The 19,089-nt window shown below is 38.9% G+C and overlaps 1 protein-coding gene across 1 annotated transcript in view; it reads left to right on the forward strand.

The window, feature by feature from the left end:
* Positions 1–19,089, forward strand: part of col12a1b (collagen, type XII, alpha 1b) — a 154,877-nt gene that overhangs the window by 29,304 nt on the left and 106,484 nt on the right. Inside the window, exons 13-20 of the mRNA XM_073492726.1 lie at positions 5,888–6,157; positions 8,234–8,500; positions 10,151–10,343; positions 11,975–12,099; positions 15,601–15,750; positions 17,462–17,581; positions 17,972–18,136; positions 18,665–18,811. Of these exons, the coding sequence (XP_073348827.1) occupies positions 5,888–6,157; positions 8,234–8,500; positions 10,151–10,343; positions 11,975–12,099; positions 15,601–15,750; positions 17,462–17,581; positions 17,972–18,136; positions 18,665–18,811 (1,437 nt within the window). The remainder of the gene's footprint in view (positions 1–5,887; positions 6,158–8,233; positions 8,501–10,150; positions 10,344–11,974; positions 12,100–15,600; positions 15,751–17,461; positions 17,582–17,971; positions 18,137–18,664; positions 18,812–19,089) is intronic.

Consider the following 19,089-nt stretch of genomic DNA (forward strand, 5'->3'; position numbering starts at 1 on the left):
GTTTTCTCCTGATTGAAAGGCCTAACAGAAGTTGATTCTGGGGTTATTAAAACAACAACTGGGGGCACAGTTACATCTTTTACTGCTGTGGAAAATGCTTCAACTTGAGTTGTTTTTTAAAAATCAATTAATGTAATTTAAAAGCATAATTCTTAAAAGGGAACTCCACTTATTTTTCACAAAGTGTTTTGGTGTGGAGTGGGAAAGAAGTGAGCTGACCAGACCTGTAGCGACTCCTCATCTATGCTACAGGCTACATTAGCCACTACTAGCATAACACACTGAATATCCTGATTGAACTGTCAGTGACTGAGTTGCCTTGTGGGTAATGTAGGTGCCAGGTTTCGACGAGGAAGATCGGAGGAATTAAAAATTGTCCATCGCAAGTCTGACAATGCTGTAGGAGTGCAACGCTAAGTAGGTGGATTACTGTAAAATGCTAAATTTGAAATTCATTTCACAGAACTGGTTCTTGATCCCCACACATACCCTGAAATGTGTCAGTATGCTTCAAACAAACTGCTTATCTCTTTGCACTTTCTCACCTTCATACATCTGACTAATCGCGTCAAGAAGTAGACATGATTGCTGGATTGTCCATTTTTAGACAGTTACAAAAAAGTTGTATGTAACCCTCTGTTGCATAGGAGGTGTCAGACACTGTTAGTGGACGTTTAGACCGAAAACAACTTTGTGCTTAAACATCACCGGGGCATTATTTGGTGTAGATGTGTTGTTTCTGCTACTGATGATGATCCAAGAGGGCTGGTCTGAGAGGTAGATCCACAAGTGTGAGGACTTTTCAGATATATATATATATAAAAAAATACCTCACAGTGTTTTATAATATTCTGAGACAGGATTTTACAAATCTGGAAAGTTATCACATTGGCTATGAGCCAGCGCTATAAACTTTTTGGATGACCTTGCCAATGCTGTTGTCACATTCAAATAAATTAGGGGGGCAAAATCGAACATCAGACTCTGGCAGTATTACTGCCTTGCTCATTGAGCTGGACAGGATTTCTCATGCGGAGTAGCACCAACAACACTGCCAGAGTGATCATAGTGATTTCTCTTTCCCCACATCTGGGCAACCCGTACGAAGACTGCAGTCTTTTTCTGCATGTCAAGGTGCTTTAAATGTCTGACGGTGGATGGAACATGTCGAGTGGCCAAGTTTACACTAACTAATAAGCCAAGAGACTTTCCACTGTGATTGTAAGGCTTCAGCAGCAGGGAGTCCCAGACAAAGTCTTCCCCTCCAACATTGTGTCAGAGAGCACACGAGACTCAGCTGCTTAGAGACTGACATAGGAAATCTTTAAGAAAGCATAAAGAAGGCAGCTCTGACCTGTACTTCGGTCATACGTTTATGGTCTCAATCTCGAGTTTCAAGTCTTCTTCAAAACAGCATGATGTTCATTTTGTATATTATGGTCACATTTAGAGTAAAATAGATGATAAAGCAGGGTATGCTTTGGGGCGTGGCTACCACAGTGTGTCCTCCGGTTCTCAGTCAGAATGCAATCAGGATATCCTCCCCAGCTCCATGCTCCTGTCCAAATATGATCACTTCTGGCACAAAGATGGCGACGGCTGTAATGCTAAATCGAGTTCAGAAACCAACTTACTCTAGACAAAAGTTTGTAGATCTACAGCTCAACTTTTGGTTCTGTACTTACAATATATTAACTATTTTAAACCAGATTTAAAGTTCACCTTCATATTTTAGTGTGATAATGGAGAAAAATCATGGAGCCTAAAACTTTATGAAATTTGTTGACCAATTAATTCCATCACAAGTTTGCCCAGTTATCATGGATGTTCATATTTCCCTTTAGGGCTCCATTGCCTTGATATATTCTCAAAACACTACCAGTTATAACATATTTAGTAGTTTTATACCAAATAGTTTTGGATGAAAGAACACAATGTCAGAAAACATCTCCAGAAATGAAAACAGTAATAACTACACATTATAAATACACAGATAGATAGAAAGATAGATACATAGGAAAAGATGAAAACAAGATTATAGTTTTAAATTGAATGCATTATATAGATAGATACAGATTTGGATAGATGAATAGATGGATAGATGAGGGATACACGCAGATCAGTGGAAATATCTTCAGTGCATTAAATTTCCTGCGGTTTTGTTCAGATTTACTTCATGATGATTTGTGGAAAAACAGGCGTCTGCAGAGCGCCAGATATTCCATTGCTGCTCCATCTGATTTCTGTCTGCGGCTGTTATTCTTGAAAGCCTCCAGACGCGGCTTCCAGCTTTGAGAGACAGCGCTCCTTGAAGCAGATAAAAAATGGCAGCAGCTCCCTGCTAATGGTGGCTGCAGTGGCGTCTGTGCAGTGAAGAGTGAGAGACAATGACTGAGCAGCACATGTGAACAGACAGACAAAAATAAACTAATAGATCTACATTAATGAAGCAAAGGACAATCCATCCAAGACTGGAAGTCACATGGAGTTGATGTGTTTTTCTTCGCAGAAATACTCGAAATTAGACACAGCCTGTCAAATTAAAAACCTCGTCAGATATTTTTAAGCTCAGTATCTCTGTAGTGATGGTTGTCAACTTGTTGTAAAACTTAATTCACGAGCAGAGTTTTCCATACTGCTCATCCTTTCATGTATTTTTGGCCAGAAAAAAAATGTTCAGCTCAGAGATACACACGTTTTGACTTTCTGGCCTCATCAGTGTGCACAAAGACATTTTTTTTAATAAGGCATCCTGAATTTTGTTGTTTTGAATCCAGATCAGAAACAATTTCTCTGACTATAAACACTTGGAGAGCCTGGTGTTTTCTATTTTTTCCTCTCTCTTAAGATCTTTATCAATCAGCAAAAGCTTGCATGTGATTTATTTCATGCTCAGTCTCTTGATTATAGAGCTGGATCTGATATTCTCTGATAATTAGCACACTGTGTAAACTTGGACTCTCAGTCTTTCCAGCTCCTCCCCTGTGCACAATGTCACCTCCTATAAACTAAAAATGGATTATAATTTGGTATTAGTTCTCCCTCTTCCTTCTCCTCCGCCATCATTCATAAATATTTCCAGCGTGCTGCTCTGTCTTTATAGGAAAGTGATCGTATGTCTGCTCGTAGCAACATGAGCTGCTGGTGGTGGGAATTCGATTTGGTCTCACTGGATAAACAAATCTATAAGAGCTTTGGCTTCTGTGTGCTGCTGACCTCAGTGGTTCAGTTAAGGTCATGAGAGCCTCTGAAAACACTTAAGTACTGTGTGTGTGTGTGTGTGTGTGTGTGTGTGTGTGTGTGTGTGTTTGTATGTATATTCTTGATTTATCATCTGTACATGAACCAGTTTGGCGTAAGCATATTTTGAAAAGGCGATGTCATTTTGTCACCTCAACAAAGTTTGAATTTAGGGTTCATTTTTATGGGTTAAAGTTAGACCTGTTTTATGTTAGAGTTTAACTTTGAGTTAAATTAGTGGTGACAGTGTTTCCTAGTATTTCCTGCCAGAACCAGCAGTTACTCAACCTGCACAAACAAAAGGAACATACTGGTGTATTATAACTGGATGTTTTAAACAAGTTTGAATGGGATTGGAATGTTATTCCCATTTGTTTTACCTGCTTTTATCATTATTTTTAATTTATCAACTTGTCTTTTAAAGTGGTTACCATGTCTTCAGGTTACAGGATTGGAAGGAAACCAGGGTCTTAAGCCAAGCTCCAAGATGGTAAAAACAAAATACTGAAGATCTAATAAAGGCTTTTTTGCCTTTATTAGACAGCAGAGGCAGAGAGGAAATAGGGGCGCGAAGGGCATGCGGCATGCACCACAACCATTCAGCTACTAAGATGCTTCATACTGAAGATTGTTCTTAGAGCCTCAACGCTGGAGCCACTGGAGCTAGTTCCTCCAGGAGGGTCAGGGAAACGTCAATGAGTCGTTAAAATCAAAAGGGTTCACCCTCCGGGAAGCATTCATCTTGTTTGTAATGTTCCCCCTCTTTTCCTGTGGGTGGTGCAAAAGAAAGCAGTGGTGTGACATTCGAAAATCCAAAGGGCTCATTGTCTGAGGAATATATAAATGCCATCAGTTACTTTTGTGCAGCCTGAAATTTTGGCCTGATTCTAATACTAAAGGAAACATGAGCGAGTCACCAAAAATCCTACTAAACACTCTCTGGGCACCATGCACATACACAGCCAGTCAAATGTTGAGTCGGTCTAATCTTGTTGAGGATCACAATGCTATCAAGGCAAAACCAACAATTGCAGGTTAAAATTTAGTAAACAATTGTTTATGTTAAGGATTGAATTGAGATTAGGTTCAGAGATAGCACTTACCATCAAACATATTTTAACATAATTTATGCAAATTGTGAAATATAGCATTTGAAACGGTTGATGCGAATAGCAAAATTTGAAAAATGTCCTCAATTACAGGTGAAGTGGTTTTGCCTTTTTCAAAAAGGAGTAAATGCGCTTAATTGGAGATGGAAACACCTTTTCAATTACGTTCTGATGCAGCGAACATTTATCGTGTGTTCAGCTGTTTCCGCTCTTAGAGAAGAAGAAGAAGAAGCTGGCATGAAAGAATGATTACAACCTGCCTAGCTGGAAATAATTCCTTTATTTATTGGTGGTTGGCAAACAACTGGTTTTGTTTCTTGTTTCTCGACCTCTACTTCTTCTACTCTGTTTATCACAGCAATCCTTAACATAGCCTATACTGTTAACTTCTTTTAAAACTAGGCTTTGTGTAGCTTTGTTTATTTGCTCCAAAACAGCATTTTCTTTTTGTTTTCTTTATTTGAGGCATTTCTAAAATGTGTTTGACAATTAGATGGGAACACGGCAAGTTAGAACTTCATTTGAAAGATTTTTAAACGATAATCCTACTTTATTACAACATGGATTTTATTTTTTTATAGTTTGGTAATTGTTAAAAGTTTCTTGCTGAGATTTATGAATGCTGCGACATTGCTGAAAGAGAAATCCAACAGGGCAAGAGAAATGAGCAGTAGATGAGACAAATTCTAAACATACCTCAAGTTAGACAAATCTATCTGGAGGAAAAACTGTAGGTGAATGGTAGAAATATTACCCAAACTGTCCATTTTTAACATCAATCACAGTTAATGTCTGAGTTCAACTTGAAATGACAGTGACAGCCATACAAATACAGACCCAAGTTATGAACTGCAGAGTCAGAGGGTCATCAGGATACTGAAGGTTTCTAAAGAGGCACTGACTTGATGGAGTAAAGATGTCCATTAAACAATGAAGAGATTTCTTCCCTTGTTATCCCACTGGCTCTGTGGACATTTTAAGTTCATCTGGTTCCTGACATGTTTCATGTCTTTCCTCTCCCATGTTGCCTGTAACCCAACGCTCTCTAATGAAGCAGAAATGTCTTAAAATAATCCTCAGAAGTATTAAAAAAATCACATGTGTTTCTCCAGTCGTCTCTGCCCTTTATAACTGTGGTGAGTTGTTCAACTCTTCTGTCCACTCAATGGCCCTTTAATAGTTTCCATTTTAGAAAATATTCAGATGTGCCAGCACATCCAAATGGTTCCTTTGTTTTACAGAGAAGATGGATTTAAAAAGAAACTATTAAATACTGGAAAGAACAGAGCAACACAGCAAGTATGACTTTAAACAATATAAAAGTTGCTCACAGTTGAGTTTCAAAACATCTGTTGTGATCGTGAAGGACATTTTTGGGGTTGGGGGGTGCTGTTGTGCTCAGAATCAGGGAGTTATCATTTAGAAATTTCGTCCAAAATCTAAATACCATTTGTATGCAGGATATGTTCCTGTGTGTTATACTTCTCATTAAAATACAGAAACTGATAATAATCCGTACCTTTGCTTGTTGTTTTCAGAGGTGGGCCCACCTAAAAATCTGGTCACCAGTGACGTGACCGACACCAGCTTTGCTGCATCCTGGACGGCAGCACCGGGGAACGTGAAGATGTATCAGGTTCGTTGGAAGTCGCTGTTCTCTGAGGAGGCTGGAGAGAAAACGGTGCCAGGAGATGTCACCAACACGGTGCTGGAAGGTCTGACTCCGGAGACGCTCTACCAAGTTTCTGTCATCGCTGCTTACGGTCACAAAGACAGCAGCCCACTCACTGGACAGGAAACCACAGATGGTAAGACACTGAATGAGCTCTGGAGAATAAAATAATTGGTTGAATTACTGAACAAGTGATAAGTAAGACTCCATTGCACTTTTCAAAACCTGGGTTACAAAGAGCTAGCACGTTAACTCTACCTAATCAGCAGGCAAAAGATTGCAATATGATTGGATTTACACACATTAGACTCCTGTTTCTGTTCCTCTGACAATTGTGGAATTAAGAATGGCAGAAAAGAGAAAAAAATCATGGTTTGGGTTAAAATAACCTTTTCAAGGGTGCAGAGATGAGTTGCTTTTGGATCAACTCTGCCACCCAGGAAGGGTTAATTCAGGTGTTTAAAAATCAGTGGTCAAGTTATGAACCCTCACAGGGAAGTTTTGGAAATTTCACTGTAGTCTCAGTGTACACATTTGGCAGAAAATACTGTATTTTGATTACAGGGCAGTCTGCCACGTGAATACAAGTCAAAGTAAATTAAAAACATCCTTTTATCACTAAAACAAAAGGAATTTCAGAGCTCGCCTAATCATACAGTTGGCTCTCTCCAACAGGTTTCTGCTTCTAGTTCATGGACATTGTCTAATTTTAATTTACAACATTAATTTCAGATTCTTTTCAAACTGTTCTGTGCAGCGAAAAACCAAAGTGGTGACAGATTTGCTGTGATACGCTCTCTTTAATAATACGACTCATGTCTGAGGGGGATACTGGTACGACGTGTGTGTCCCGTGAGTGACACACTGAGAACTGCAGTCTGACGTATTGCATCAGAGACAAAGCAAACTCTAAAAGTGTCAACACATTTGTCATTCTATATGCACACTTGGGAAATTAAACTGTCCTAACCGACACAAACAGGACACCCAAAACAAAGCAGCATGTAGACAAAGGAGCACATTTCAGTACATATTGTTCCTCTGTGCATCTTTCCAGCAGAACGACTACATCTCCAGCTTCACAGATTTGTTCAAACCTATCAACACATTGAGAAGTTGGATGCCGTTTTTTTCCAACAATAAAAATCCTCCAGAGTCAAATCAAGTAGGCTGAAAAACTTTCCTTGGGATCATTAAATATACAAATTATTCCCTTGCAAAGTTTTCTTAATCACTTGCAGAATCATCGGAATAAGTTAATTTCATTTTACAGGCCTCTTGTTGTTTGAGGGGAAAAGGAAAATGTGGTTAGCATTTCCTACAAATTGATCATTTCTGGGTGAATGCCTAATTCATAACCAATTAGTTTTGGCATGAAGCTCATGGTCTTACTCAACATTTAAGCTTGCAGTTATGAATTCATAATGATTATGAATGGAATATAAAGGAAACCACAATTTGCCTGGAGAGAAAGAAGGAAATATGATTGTTTTTAGGGTTGAGATGAAAAATAAGGGCATTTTTTATGGCTGTGAAGTAGCCACCAGAAGTTTGTACAGTGTAGTCCTGCACATACAGAACATAAAAACTGATAAAATATGGTCTGTTGAAGGAGATTTGATAGTAGTAGGAACAGTTTGGTTCTTATCGTTATTCTTTAAGCCTGTCATCGGGTTGGATTCCCCACAAAATAATAACATTACTAGGAAATAGTGATAACTTCAGCTTCCTCAACAAAATCACTATTACAGAGCAACCACATATGTAAGCTGTACGCTACAGATAGGCTAACTTAGGCGTATGAACGACACTAAAACAAAGTTTTGTTTCACCATCCTCATATTACAATTATTAATCTTACATAGCCACAAATAGATACATTACCACTTTGTCATCCATCCTATGAACAGTAATACTACAGAAAAATAGTATGAAAAATATTTTGCTTCTTTCTGTCACTCACTTTGAAACCAAATGCACACGCTAGCCAGATTAAGATCTTTATAACAGGAGGTGGTGGTGCTCATACTGCTTTTGTCCACAGGGGCTGCCAGAATCAACGACATAAAAGTTCCCTTTAAGTATAAATCCTGTTTCTGCCCTTGAAAAAGTACATCTGGCAGTATCTAACAATGAAAATACTAGATTTAAAAGTAGATTTAAAAGACACTAAATATTGATCTGATATTGAGTATTTATTTTTTGTTTTCAGCCTCTCCTGCTGGTAAACAGTTGACCGTGTCGGACGAAACTGAGCATACCATGAAAGTCACGTGGACGCCAGCGCCAGGCAAAGTGAGCCACTACCGGCTGAAATACGTTCCCAGTGCTGGAGGGAAAGAAGTGGCCCTGAAGATCCCCGGGACATCCATTTCCACCACCATGATGCGCCTACAGCCCAAAACCACTTACAACATCACCGTTCACCCAATCTACAAGCGCAGGGAAGGAAAAGCAAGGCAAGGAGTAGGAACGACACGTACGTTGGTCCATAATTCAACCCTATGACAGACAGTACACTGCAGAGACATGTCCATCTTAACTATGATGTTTAAACCTGAGGTCATTTTGCAAACATTATTATTGGTGGAACGAAATTTGAAAATCTGCTGCTGAGGTATGGATCCCATCCACAGAGTTTTAGGGTGTCTGATTGGCCTGACAGACTGGAGGTTAAAATTTACGTATGAAATTAAAAATGTTTAAGCATTAGCTTTGGCATTTGGGCTATGCTGCTATTCTCTACTTGCTTTGTTAGTTACTTCACTTTTCACAATAAGTTTTGTCATAATGTTAATAGTATTTACTGCACATTTTTGTATATATTGCTTCTGATTATTTTTTATGATCACCTGTGTCTGAGTAGATGGTAAGAGATGTGAACTAGTAACTTAGCTAACGTTTGGTCGCTATAACTTGTTTTTTATACTTGTAGAGCTTGAAAGAGCTGCCAAAAATTAAATCAATAGACATATTCTCCTGAGCAGTAATGCTCGTTGCTCATAAACTTGATGGTGCTTTTCTTCATTTTAGTAGTAATCTAAGCCAGCTGACTGGCTAACTTGCTAATGAGGTGATTATCAGTGATCAAAATTGCTAAGAACATACAAAACCAAATGGTAAATACTATTATTTATTTCAAAATGAAGAAAAGCACCATCAAGTTTATTAGCAATGAGGTTGAAGCTTTCCTGCTCACTTTCCCACAGAAGTGTACATCAATCATGTTCATTCTTGGCAGCTCTTCAATCAAAAAACAGCCATAGCGTTAGCTAAGCTCTGAAAATCAGGCATATAGCAACGTTGGTGCTCCATCTAGTGACAAGCTAACATTGCTAACCATTATCTAAGACAATCTTCAGTTTATTATCAAAATAATTGTCAAAATGATCAGAAACACATACAGAAATGGTTGGTTAATAATGTCACAATATGTACAAGACAAACTGGGAAAAGTGAAGTTTATGAATGTCCATGTTTTTGATAAATGCAAAGACATTTTATGCCATTGACCTCCACTTATTTAGCTGACCAACAGGACATATTTGACTTTATGTGAACCCCGAAATCAAACTATCCCATTACAATCAAGGATAAGGACTCTATCTTAACTGGCTTCCAGGACATTCTCTTATTACATGTCAGTATTTGCCAAACAAATGAAGAAAAATGGCAGATTTGACAATTTCGCTGCTTGTTTCAAGAGAAACATTAACATGTCATGCTGCCTTGGAAACAAATGGGATTTTGTCATCCAAGTGGCAGATTTTTTCCTTGTTCCACCAAAAATAAGATTTATGACTGATTTCAAGTTTAAACGACTTGTTAAGATGACTATTTTCACACTACAGGTGCTGCTGCGCTGCAGAGAAGCAGTGTTTTTTCACCAGAACACTAAAATCACGGTTAAACATATGCTCAATCACACGCTACCATTACTAACACACAGCATGACACTGGGCTTTTTAACGAGTGACACCGGGTTCAAGGTATTGTATTATGGACTAATGACAAACTGGCTTGAATGTGGTGTGGCTGATCTTCAAAACCTTTGCCAAAAGTTGGAGTAGTGTTAAACTTTATTCCTCACGAGTTTGTCCTGAAGTTCTGGCGGGTTCTTCTATTTCAGTGTCGCCCTACAAGGCTCCCAGAAACCTCCAGACCTCAGAGCCCACCAAAAACAGTTTCAGAGTCTCCTGGGATCCAGCACCCGGAGATGTCAGGGGCTACAAAGTGACATTTCACCCCTCAGGGAATGATATTGACCTCGGGGAACTCCTCGTTGGTCCCTATGATAGCACAGTCGTTCTAGAGGAACTCAGGTAAGCTTCCATAACTGTAAGATATTTGTTTGTTCTGAGGGATTCATTCCTTGATTATAGAGTCTACCATACAGGGAAACAATAAATATTAGATGATAAAGAAGATCAACCATCTGTAGTAGTAGTGCCCTCGTCAATGGTGGTACGACTTTAGCAACCACTTTGAACGTCACAGAAAACATATAGCACACACTCTGGTCATCACCATTGACTGTATATGGACGGAGGTCTGATAAGTGAAGCCAATGCAGAAGTGCCTTAAACCTGCATTCTTTCGAATGGCCAGCAGGTGGTGACAAGTGGTTTCAAAATAAAGTCTGATTGAATGTAAGCTTATGAAATAAAGACCCTACTTCTCACTTGATTTATTACCTCAGAAAGCAGTTTCTTCTTCAACACAGCATGATGTTCACTCAAGTTATGGTCCCATTTAGAGTAAAACAGATGATAAAGCAGATTATGCTTCAGGGCATGGCTACTTTGTGATTGACAAGTAACTACCACAATCAGGATAGCCTCCCCAGCTCCACCATGGATCTTAATAAGGGAAATCTGGACACAGCGTCTGAGCCGGAGCTCTGTTCATTAGTAGGAAAGCTGCTCAGTGGCACATGAAGCCAAAAAAGTTTGACGTTCTGGGTGTAAAGTGACCTGGATCTTTTTGTTCCATAGAGTGTGTGCACTATAGACTTCCGCTGGGTGACTGGCTAGCTTCTGGTTAAGCCCTAGGCTAATTTGGCTAACGGAAAAACACTTTAATGGTGCGGCTCCTCCAAACTTTCCTAGTGTTATGGGACCGACTGGATCAAATGCTGATTTCTTCAGCTGTTTTACAGTCTCTTATTTCTAAGCTTATTGGACAAGTGGGCATCATGTGATTTTTAAAATGACATAGTTTGGCCACTATGTCACATTGACTTCAAAGCCTGTCGCTTTTTCTGTGGACTTGAGATCTGTTATCTCATCTAAATATGGTCTCCTCTGCCTCAAAAAAAAAACAAGAATGCCACTGCTGTAATGCCACTAGATGCTTCCAAACTGTAGTCAACAATCCAATGGATGACGTCAAGGAGGGCTTACACCTGGTAACCACCTACCATTTCCCTGCCATCACCGAATAGCAGCCTGATGACAATCTGTCTGAAAATGTAAAACACATCTATCAGTCACATAGGAATGTCATACCAACCACTTTGTAAAACCCAAAAATCCTCTACAAACAGATCTTGCTAAGGTAGCCATCATACGTACATTTCACTCAAAACTTTTAGTCTTTTCAAGTTAACGTAACAATCATCTAGTTTGCAACTTGCTGAATGGTGTTGACATAATGATATCAAATGTATACAACAATTGAAATTGTTAAAAACCATTAAGTCCATTATGTCTGAAATAAGGACAACATAGAATGTTTTTACGCAGCTGTTCTACATAAAACAAACACACTTTACACTTTGCTCTAGTGCAGCTTGATGCTGAAAAATCATTACCTACAGTTTTATACGCCTACCTGCTTTAATAGGTTTAGTCATTTGAAAGACCATCTGTTTTTTTAAATGTTGGCATTAAAGTCTTCTAATTAAGATTGTGAAAGACTGATGTAAGTTTATGTCCTTTTCTTTTCCCCTCAGGGCAGGAACAAAGTACTCAGTTGCCGTGTTTGGGATGTTTGAAGGAGGGGAGAGTATGCCACTGGCAGGAGAGGAGAAGACGACCCTCACTGAGATTGCTTACAGTGATCCGCCTATTTCTATTGGTAAAAACTCCACCACACTCCAAATACTCCATTAGCAGCCCTAAAGAGCAGGTCTGCAGACCAGACGCCCTCTGATCAAATTCATTTCAGAACAGGAGTGGTCTGACTTGGAAGTGCCGCCCTGATTAGTGCCAGAACATTGAATTATTTGTTGTCGAGGGGAATTATTATCACTGTCTCTTTGACCGAAATTGGGCGCAGATGATTATGATTAGTGTAAATTATTTTGAACTGCTTGGCTTGCATCGCCTCCCTCATATCTCATTTGAAGTCTGATCTGGAGCTAAATGACGCGCCTTTTAACAGACATGCTGAAGTGTTGACATTAAAATTTATAAATTGCCCAGTTGGACACATTCCCTGACAGCCGCACATGCTGCAAATGTGCCAGTGTGTGAGCAACCACCCCCTGATGTGTTGACCTTTAATGGTGACACAAACAACATGTATCTTCATCAGCTCCCAGATGAGTTACTCAGATCTTAGTATCTGCTGCCCAAATGTTTATTTAGTCTTGCAAAAGTAGATATTTCCCATTTTTATGTTGTTCGAAGAAAAGGGCTCTGCTTGCAATTACAGACCTTTTTATGTTCCAGAGCTTTTTTGTACGCAGTTAGGAAAATGTTATGCTTCTCACAAGACCCCCGAGGAGGTGCTGACCCTGGGCAGAAATTCCTGCTGTAATGGGGAGCAGACACGGTGACCGACTGCCCACCGAGTGGGGAACTGGCCAGGATGTTCCACTGAGGTTCCACTCAGAGATCCTCGTATATTAAGCTGCAGCTCTCACATGGCAGCCTGCTTAGTGGCGGCTTTAGTCCAGACTTTCTGACAGGTCCATATGGTCTGGCCGAGCCGCTTCAATGTGTCCTTCAAACGCTGTAGGAATGTTATTTTTTACACGTCATAAAATGCGTTATTCCTTTTTAAATTTTCTTCTTTAAACAAAGTATGACAAGCTTGACAGGGCAGTGAAAGAATTCTACTTCCAACAATGTTTTATCAAGTCACTGTACATTTTCTGGAATCAGGTCGTGTTTTTGGAATTTTTGAGTTAACCACCATTGAATGTTAAAATTCGACATGATTTTAGCCTAGTTAGTTTGCCACACGCTCACTTTTTATATTTATTTTATTTTAAGTTTTTAGACCCAAAATGATGTTGAAATGGATTAAAGAAGGAGAAAGTTAAAACTTTGACTTCCATATCTTCCATAGATTTCTGCCTAATAAGACTACTGGCTACTGAATTTATATTGTAAGGGTTGAGTGCCAAGGGCATCATTTTACAGATATGATATTGAGCATCTGCTCTGCAATGACACCCTTTTCATTCAAAATCTCTTTAGGTTATTTTCTATTTAAACTGTTATTATGAACAAATTCTTATTTATCTGATTGAAAAAAAGAGTTAATCCAAAAACAGTCCCAAGTCAAAATCCACTTAGTAGCTTTTTCCTGCTTTCAGCCAAATCCTGTGACCTTCATCAACAAGTGGAATTTGCTCAGTTGTCATGGAGACAGATTTGTTGAAACCATCCCGAAAAAACTATTTTAACCGTCCCGCAGTGAATGGAAACTGTCCCAAAATCAAGACGTTCTTTCTTTACTTTGTTATCATCATCTACAGTTATCTATCTACAACTAGAAGTATTAACATTTAAAGTACTTTTACCTCAAAACTGTACTCACCTGAAGTACATTAAATTACTGTAAACTCACTGTTTAACGTTTGACAGAAACTGTCAGTCCTGCTGTGTCGTTAGCTGTTAGCTCTTTTAGCTCTGTTGGCTCTGTTGGCTCTAGAAGCACAGGACTCTGCTGCTCACCAGCTGCTAACAGCTAACAGCTAACTAGCTCTCCTCCTACGGATTTCAACATGGATTTGTTGTCCACAATGCAGCTTTATCCGGGAAATAATAGGCTGTGTCCCCCGCCGATAGTAATTTTTTGGTTTTAACACATCATATTTCTCTAGATTTTCTATAGTAACTATAGTAAGAGCATGAGAATATGTGCTTTGTAAAGAAATAATTACATAAATGCATTTAAAAATCCCTTTCCCAAGCAAGATCTCCCCGTTTGTCCCAAAAATATTTTTTTATCATCCCCAAGATGATGTGACGGTGTTAGTCTTAAGCCCTTCTGAGGAAAAATAGCTGCTCATTATTCTTTTTGTTGCTCTGGAAAATGCTTTGGAATTTTTTTTTTAGCTACTAGTTTCAAGGTCAAGAATGAACTTAAGCGCTAAGCTTTCCAACATTACATTAAACCTAGTTTTGCTCAAATGATCCTGGATGCTCTTTGTGCACCCCTTATCGGTCTTTATGTTTTGAAAGTTAGATAATAGATTTAAAACTGATGAAAACCATTGTGTCAACTAAGTCATTCGTGTCAGCCGCCATGAAACACTTAAGAGGGTGTTTTATGAAAAACAAAATGCTAACCTTGTGCTGACACTGTCAGTAGACACATTTGTTTTGTGTGTGTTTTTGATTTTGGACTGAAACATTTTATTTAATTTCATTTTAGGTTTTGAAAAGACAGTCAGCCTGAGTGCACAAAAAAAAAAGTCATAACTGCTGCAGGATTCTGCAGGTCACCAGTGATTTATAACTCACAGTCAGACAAAGCTGGATATTTATTTGCTGAGACTCTTACTCAGAGACACTGGATCCAGCAGTCGTCTGCAGCATATTAGATGCCTCTTAAAGCTTCCTCTGTTTATGACATCTGTTTTTATTAATGAATGTCGGAGGGACACATGAGCATATTGTTTACTGGCGGTGGTATAACTCAAACAGACTGGGGCCAGGCATCTGACTCGGTTCCTCTTAGCGTCAAGCATCTGTTTCTGCGGGCTGCTGAAAAAGAACAAAAACATTTAATCGATTGTCTCCTAACCTGTTTTCAATTGTACACACAGGGGCCACTTTTTAAAAACTTCTAGTTTGTCGTCCTCGAAAAAGAGGACGCGCGTCCATTTTTCACCCCTACAGGTGCCTGGAGCAGGAATGCGCAGCAACTATTTGGAACAGGAGGCCTCATATATCACAGTGTCAGAGAGGCTGACTGCTGCTGCTGGAGGTTTCAGCCTCTGTGTCAGCCAGAAAAGACCACAGGCTGATCTGCTGCTGGATGTAAAATCCCAAATGACTTGCTGTGCTGGAAGAGAGAGAGAAAGTAAAGGCCCAGAAGAGAGCAGTTAATCCAGAAACAACAGCTGTTACACAATTTGTTATGAGTGTGAATTATTTGTGTTACATAATGCTGTGTAAAACCTCTGCTGTATAAACATCTTGTGATTGTCAGAGTTTGGGATGTATTCTTCTCTTCCCTGATGTGTCCTGCAAAGTTTCCTCTCACTTTTTCCACACTTTCTCACACACATTCACCTCAAACAATTTATATAAATCTGATGGGACACTCGTGGCGGGTGTCTGTGGTGTACCAGGTGTCTCGCTCACTGCCCCCCTCCTCCTCCTCACCATCTCCCTGCAGACACTCAGTGTAAGACCGCAGCCCAGGCCGACATCGTGCTGCTGGTCGATGGCTCCTGGAGCATCGGACGCATCAACTTCAAAACCATCCGCAACTTCATCGCTCGCATGGTCAGCGTGTTCGACATCAGCGTTGACAGAGTCCAGATTGGTAATATTCCTACTACTGTTACTATTCAGACCTCAGCTATTACTACAACTGCTCTCACTATTACTACCTGTCCTATCTGTACTGCTATCTCATTATTACTAATAACAATAGCCTCTGAAACAGTTCAGCTCAATTCAAGAACTAAAGCTCCTACTTTTGGTACTAACAAATCTACTACTTTAACCAATGCTTCTGGCACAACTTAAAGTTGTAAAATAAGAATTCAAAACCTTACATGTAAGAGTCCAGTATTTAACATTTTTATCAAGCAGAAGTCTTAAGCAGTAAAATATTCAGTTACAAAAGACATTTTGAATATTTGTTTAATTTTTCCAAAGGTTGGATATTTCTGTGTTAATCTCTTTGCAGTATTTTAATGTTGTAGCTGGTCTACTTACTTCATATACTGTTGTTGGGTTGTTTAAACTTCATTTATTAATATGTTTTCTGAGTTTGTCCCATGTTGTCTTGATCTATTAGCTAAGTAATACTTAAAACCATTCTAAGTTCTGTATCGTAGACAACTGGACTTGTTTCAGTTTCTTGAAGGCGTCACCTCTCCTCCAAGAGGCTTCTTCAGTTCTAACTAACTGGAGGGGAGTTTCAGAGCCATTAGGGCCACTTGTGGATTGTTGACAGTGACCCTCGAGTTACACTTAAAGCCACTGAATAAAATTACTGTTGTGGAGTAAAAGGTACTATTTTCTTCTGAAATGTAGCTTAATAGAAGTGTCAAATCTTTACTAATTTTCCACTTGTGCCAACTACAACTACCACTGCTACTATCAATACTAATAAGATAAGGCCTGACAGTAAGGTCCTTATCATAAGCATTAGTTAATGGGTAGTAAAAGCCCTTGTTAGTCTTTATAAGATGCTTATTAACGTTAATAAAACTCTAAGTGTTAATACCATAATTAACATCATTATTAGTAGATTGTTTATTGTTTATAGACTGCTTAAGATAAGTTCATAAAAGTTTCTTAGCAAAGGCATTCCATTGAATTTAACTTACATAACTTACCTATTATGTCATTATTAAACCTTTACTAAGCTTTTTGTTGCTTTATCAAGATTAATACATATTCTATTATACATTTATTAGCCGTTTTTGGTCTGTAGCAAGAACAATGCCTCACTACGGTTAATACATTCTTTATTATGCACTTATTAACTCCAGTTGCCTACGATATATCACCAACTTATTAACTTATTGACTTGAAAATATAAGTTCTAGTAAGTCTTGATAAGAATGTAACAATTAACATGTTTATGATGCTATTATTAATGCATTTATAGGCTCATTAATGTTAAAAGGCATCTGATAAGGAGCGCCTTATTACCTTTTATTTCACACTTATACAAGGACCTTAATATCTAGAATATGATATCATTTAGTACGACCACTTCTACTCATTTCCTCATTCTACTACTGTCAGTGTGTTAACAGCTACTGTTGATACTGCTGTGGGTGTTCCCACTGCTATTATTGCTGACTTACATATACTTCTAACTACTCATTCTACTACTGTTACTGTTGCTGCCAGCTGCTGTTGATACTGGACAAATGAAGGTTATTGCATGGTATTATTTTCATTTATTTGCTGCAGTTTTTTGCTGGTAAACCTGTATATTTGGCATCATTTTGTGTTTTATTTTGTTTGTTGTTACTTCCTCTGTGTTTTTTTGATACTACTTGTCTTTTCTGCAGGTCTGGCTCAGTACAGTGGAGACCCAAAGACTGAGTGGCACCTGAAGGACCACCCGACCAAAGCATCCCTGCTGGATGCCATTGCCAACCTGCCGTACAAAGGAGGCAACACCATGACAGGTGATTAAACAGCACTTTGTCCAATCCACACCAGGTTTAAACTGATCTAGGCTTGTCAAATTTGGGATCCAATGTATTTTCTCTTAAAAAGAACCCCGAGCTGTTATTGCTCAAAAGGTGCAAAGAGAAAGTTGAGAAATTTTGAAGTAGGGCTGCTATTGATTTCTTTTATTGTCGGTTCATCTGTCCATTATTGTCTCGATTAATCAATTAGTTCTTTGGTCTATAAAATGTCAGAAAATGGTGAAAAAAGACGATTAGTCTATCCCAAAGGCCAAGATCCTCAGATTTACACATTGTACTTGCATGATTATTTCTGTACTGAGAAATCTAACGTACTATATGTAACTGTCTGAAAGCTTTATAAAACCCTCTATTCATGTCAAACAGGAATGGCTCTGAACTACATCCTTCAGAACAACTTCAAAGCCAATGTAGGAATGCGTCCAGGATCCAGAAAAATCGGTGTCCTGATCACTGACGGAAAGTCGCAGGACGAAATCGTCTTCAACTCACAGAAGCTGAGAGACAGCGACATCGAGCTCTATGCAATTGGTGAGTGACATTGTCAGTTTGAATGACATGAAATTAATGCATTCTCACTTCAGTTCGTAGAGCAAGAATGAGCTCCAATTTGTATTTCATTTCCTGCGAACATGGAAAACTGTTTCAAAGAATAAGGTGACTTATTTCTTGTGTTTGTCGGATGGAAATATCAGCTTGCAGCTAGAGGACCATACCACTGATTGACTAAGATTTCAGATTTTTTCCCACCTTTACACAGTCATAAATTTCAATTTACTTAAGAATATTAAATCAAGACAGTTTCAAGTTTAAAAAAGTTGTTTTCTAAAAACTTATGGTGAGCTTTAGACGATGGTCCGTGCTCATTTACAGTATTTGTAATACATGAGATTAGTTGAGTTGAGGCACAGAAACAGTTTAGTTCTTCCTGACTCAGATCTTGATGGTGAGCATATATATATGTCACTTTGGCAACACCTTACAAACCAGATACATGTTTGTCTTGTGTTTAGCCCTGTTTCTTTCAGGCACTGTTCTGACCTTACATTTTTCTCTCAGGTGTGAAGAACGCAGATGAGAACGAGCTGAGGTCCATCGCCTCCGACCCTGACGAAATTCACATGTACAACGTCAACGACTTCCAGTTCCTGCTGGACATTGTGGATGACCTCACAGTCAACCTGTGTAACAGCGTCAAGGGTCCAGGTAGGGAATGAGTCACAGGTAGCATCATCATCAAACTGACAATTTTTCAAAAGTCTTGTTGTGATTTTGTTGGGGCAAATTAATTTGAAAGCAGTAGTTTTTCCACAGGAAACAGCATAGAAATAATTCTAGGGTAATTGTTTCAGATTTTGGTCTGTTTTTAAAATTCGATCCATTTCCTTTGACAGAAATATTGCCTTCATCAGGAGCCTCACACACATCCAAACATTGTTGCAGGTGCTTGGCAACAATAAGCTGCACAAATAAAACAAAAAAAA

This window comes from Pagrus major, chromosome 22 (genome assembly GCF_040436345.1).
Source record: "Pagrus major chromosome 22, Pma_NU_1.0".
Lineage (NCBI taxonomy): Eukaryota > Metazoa > Chordata > Actinopteri > Spariformes > Sparidae > Pagrus > Pagrus major.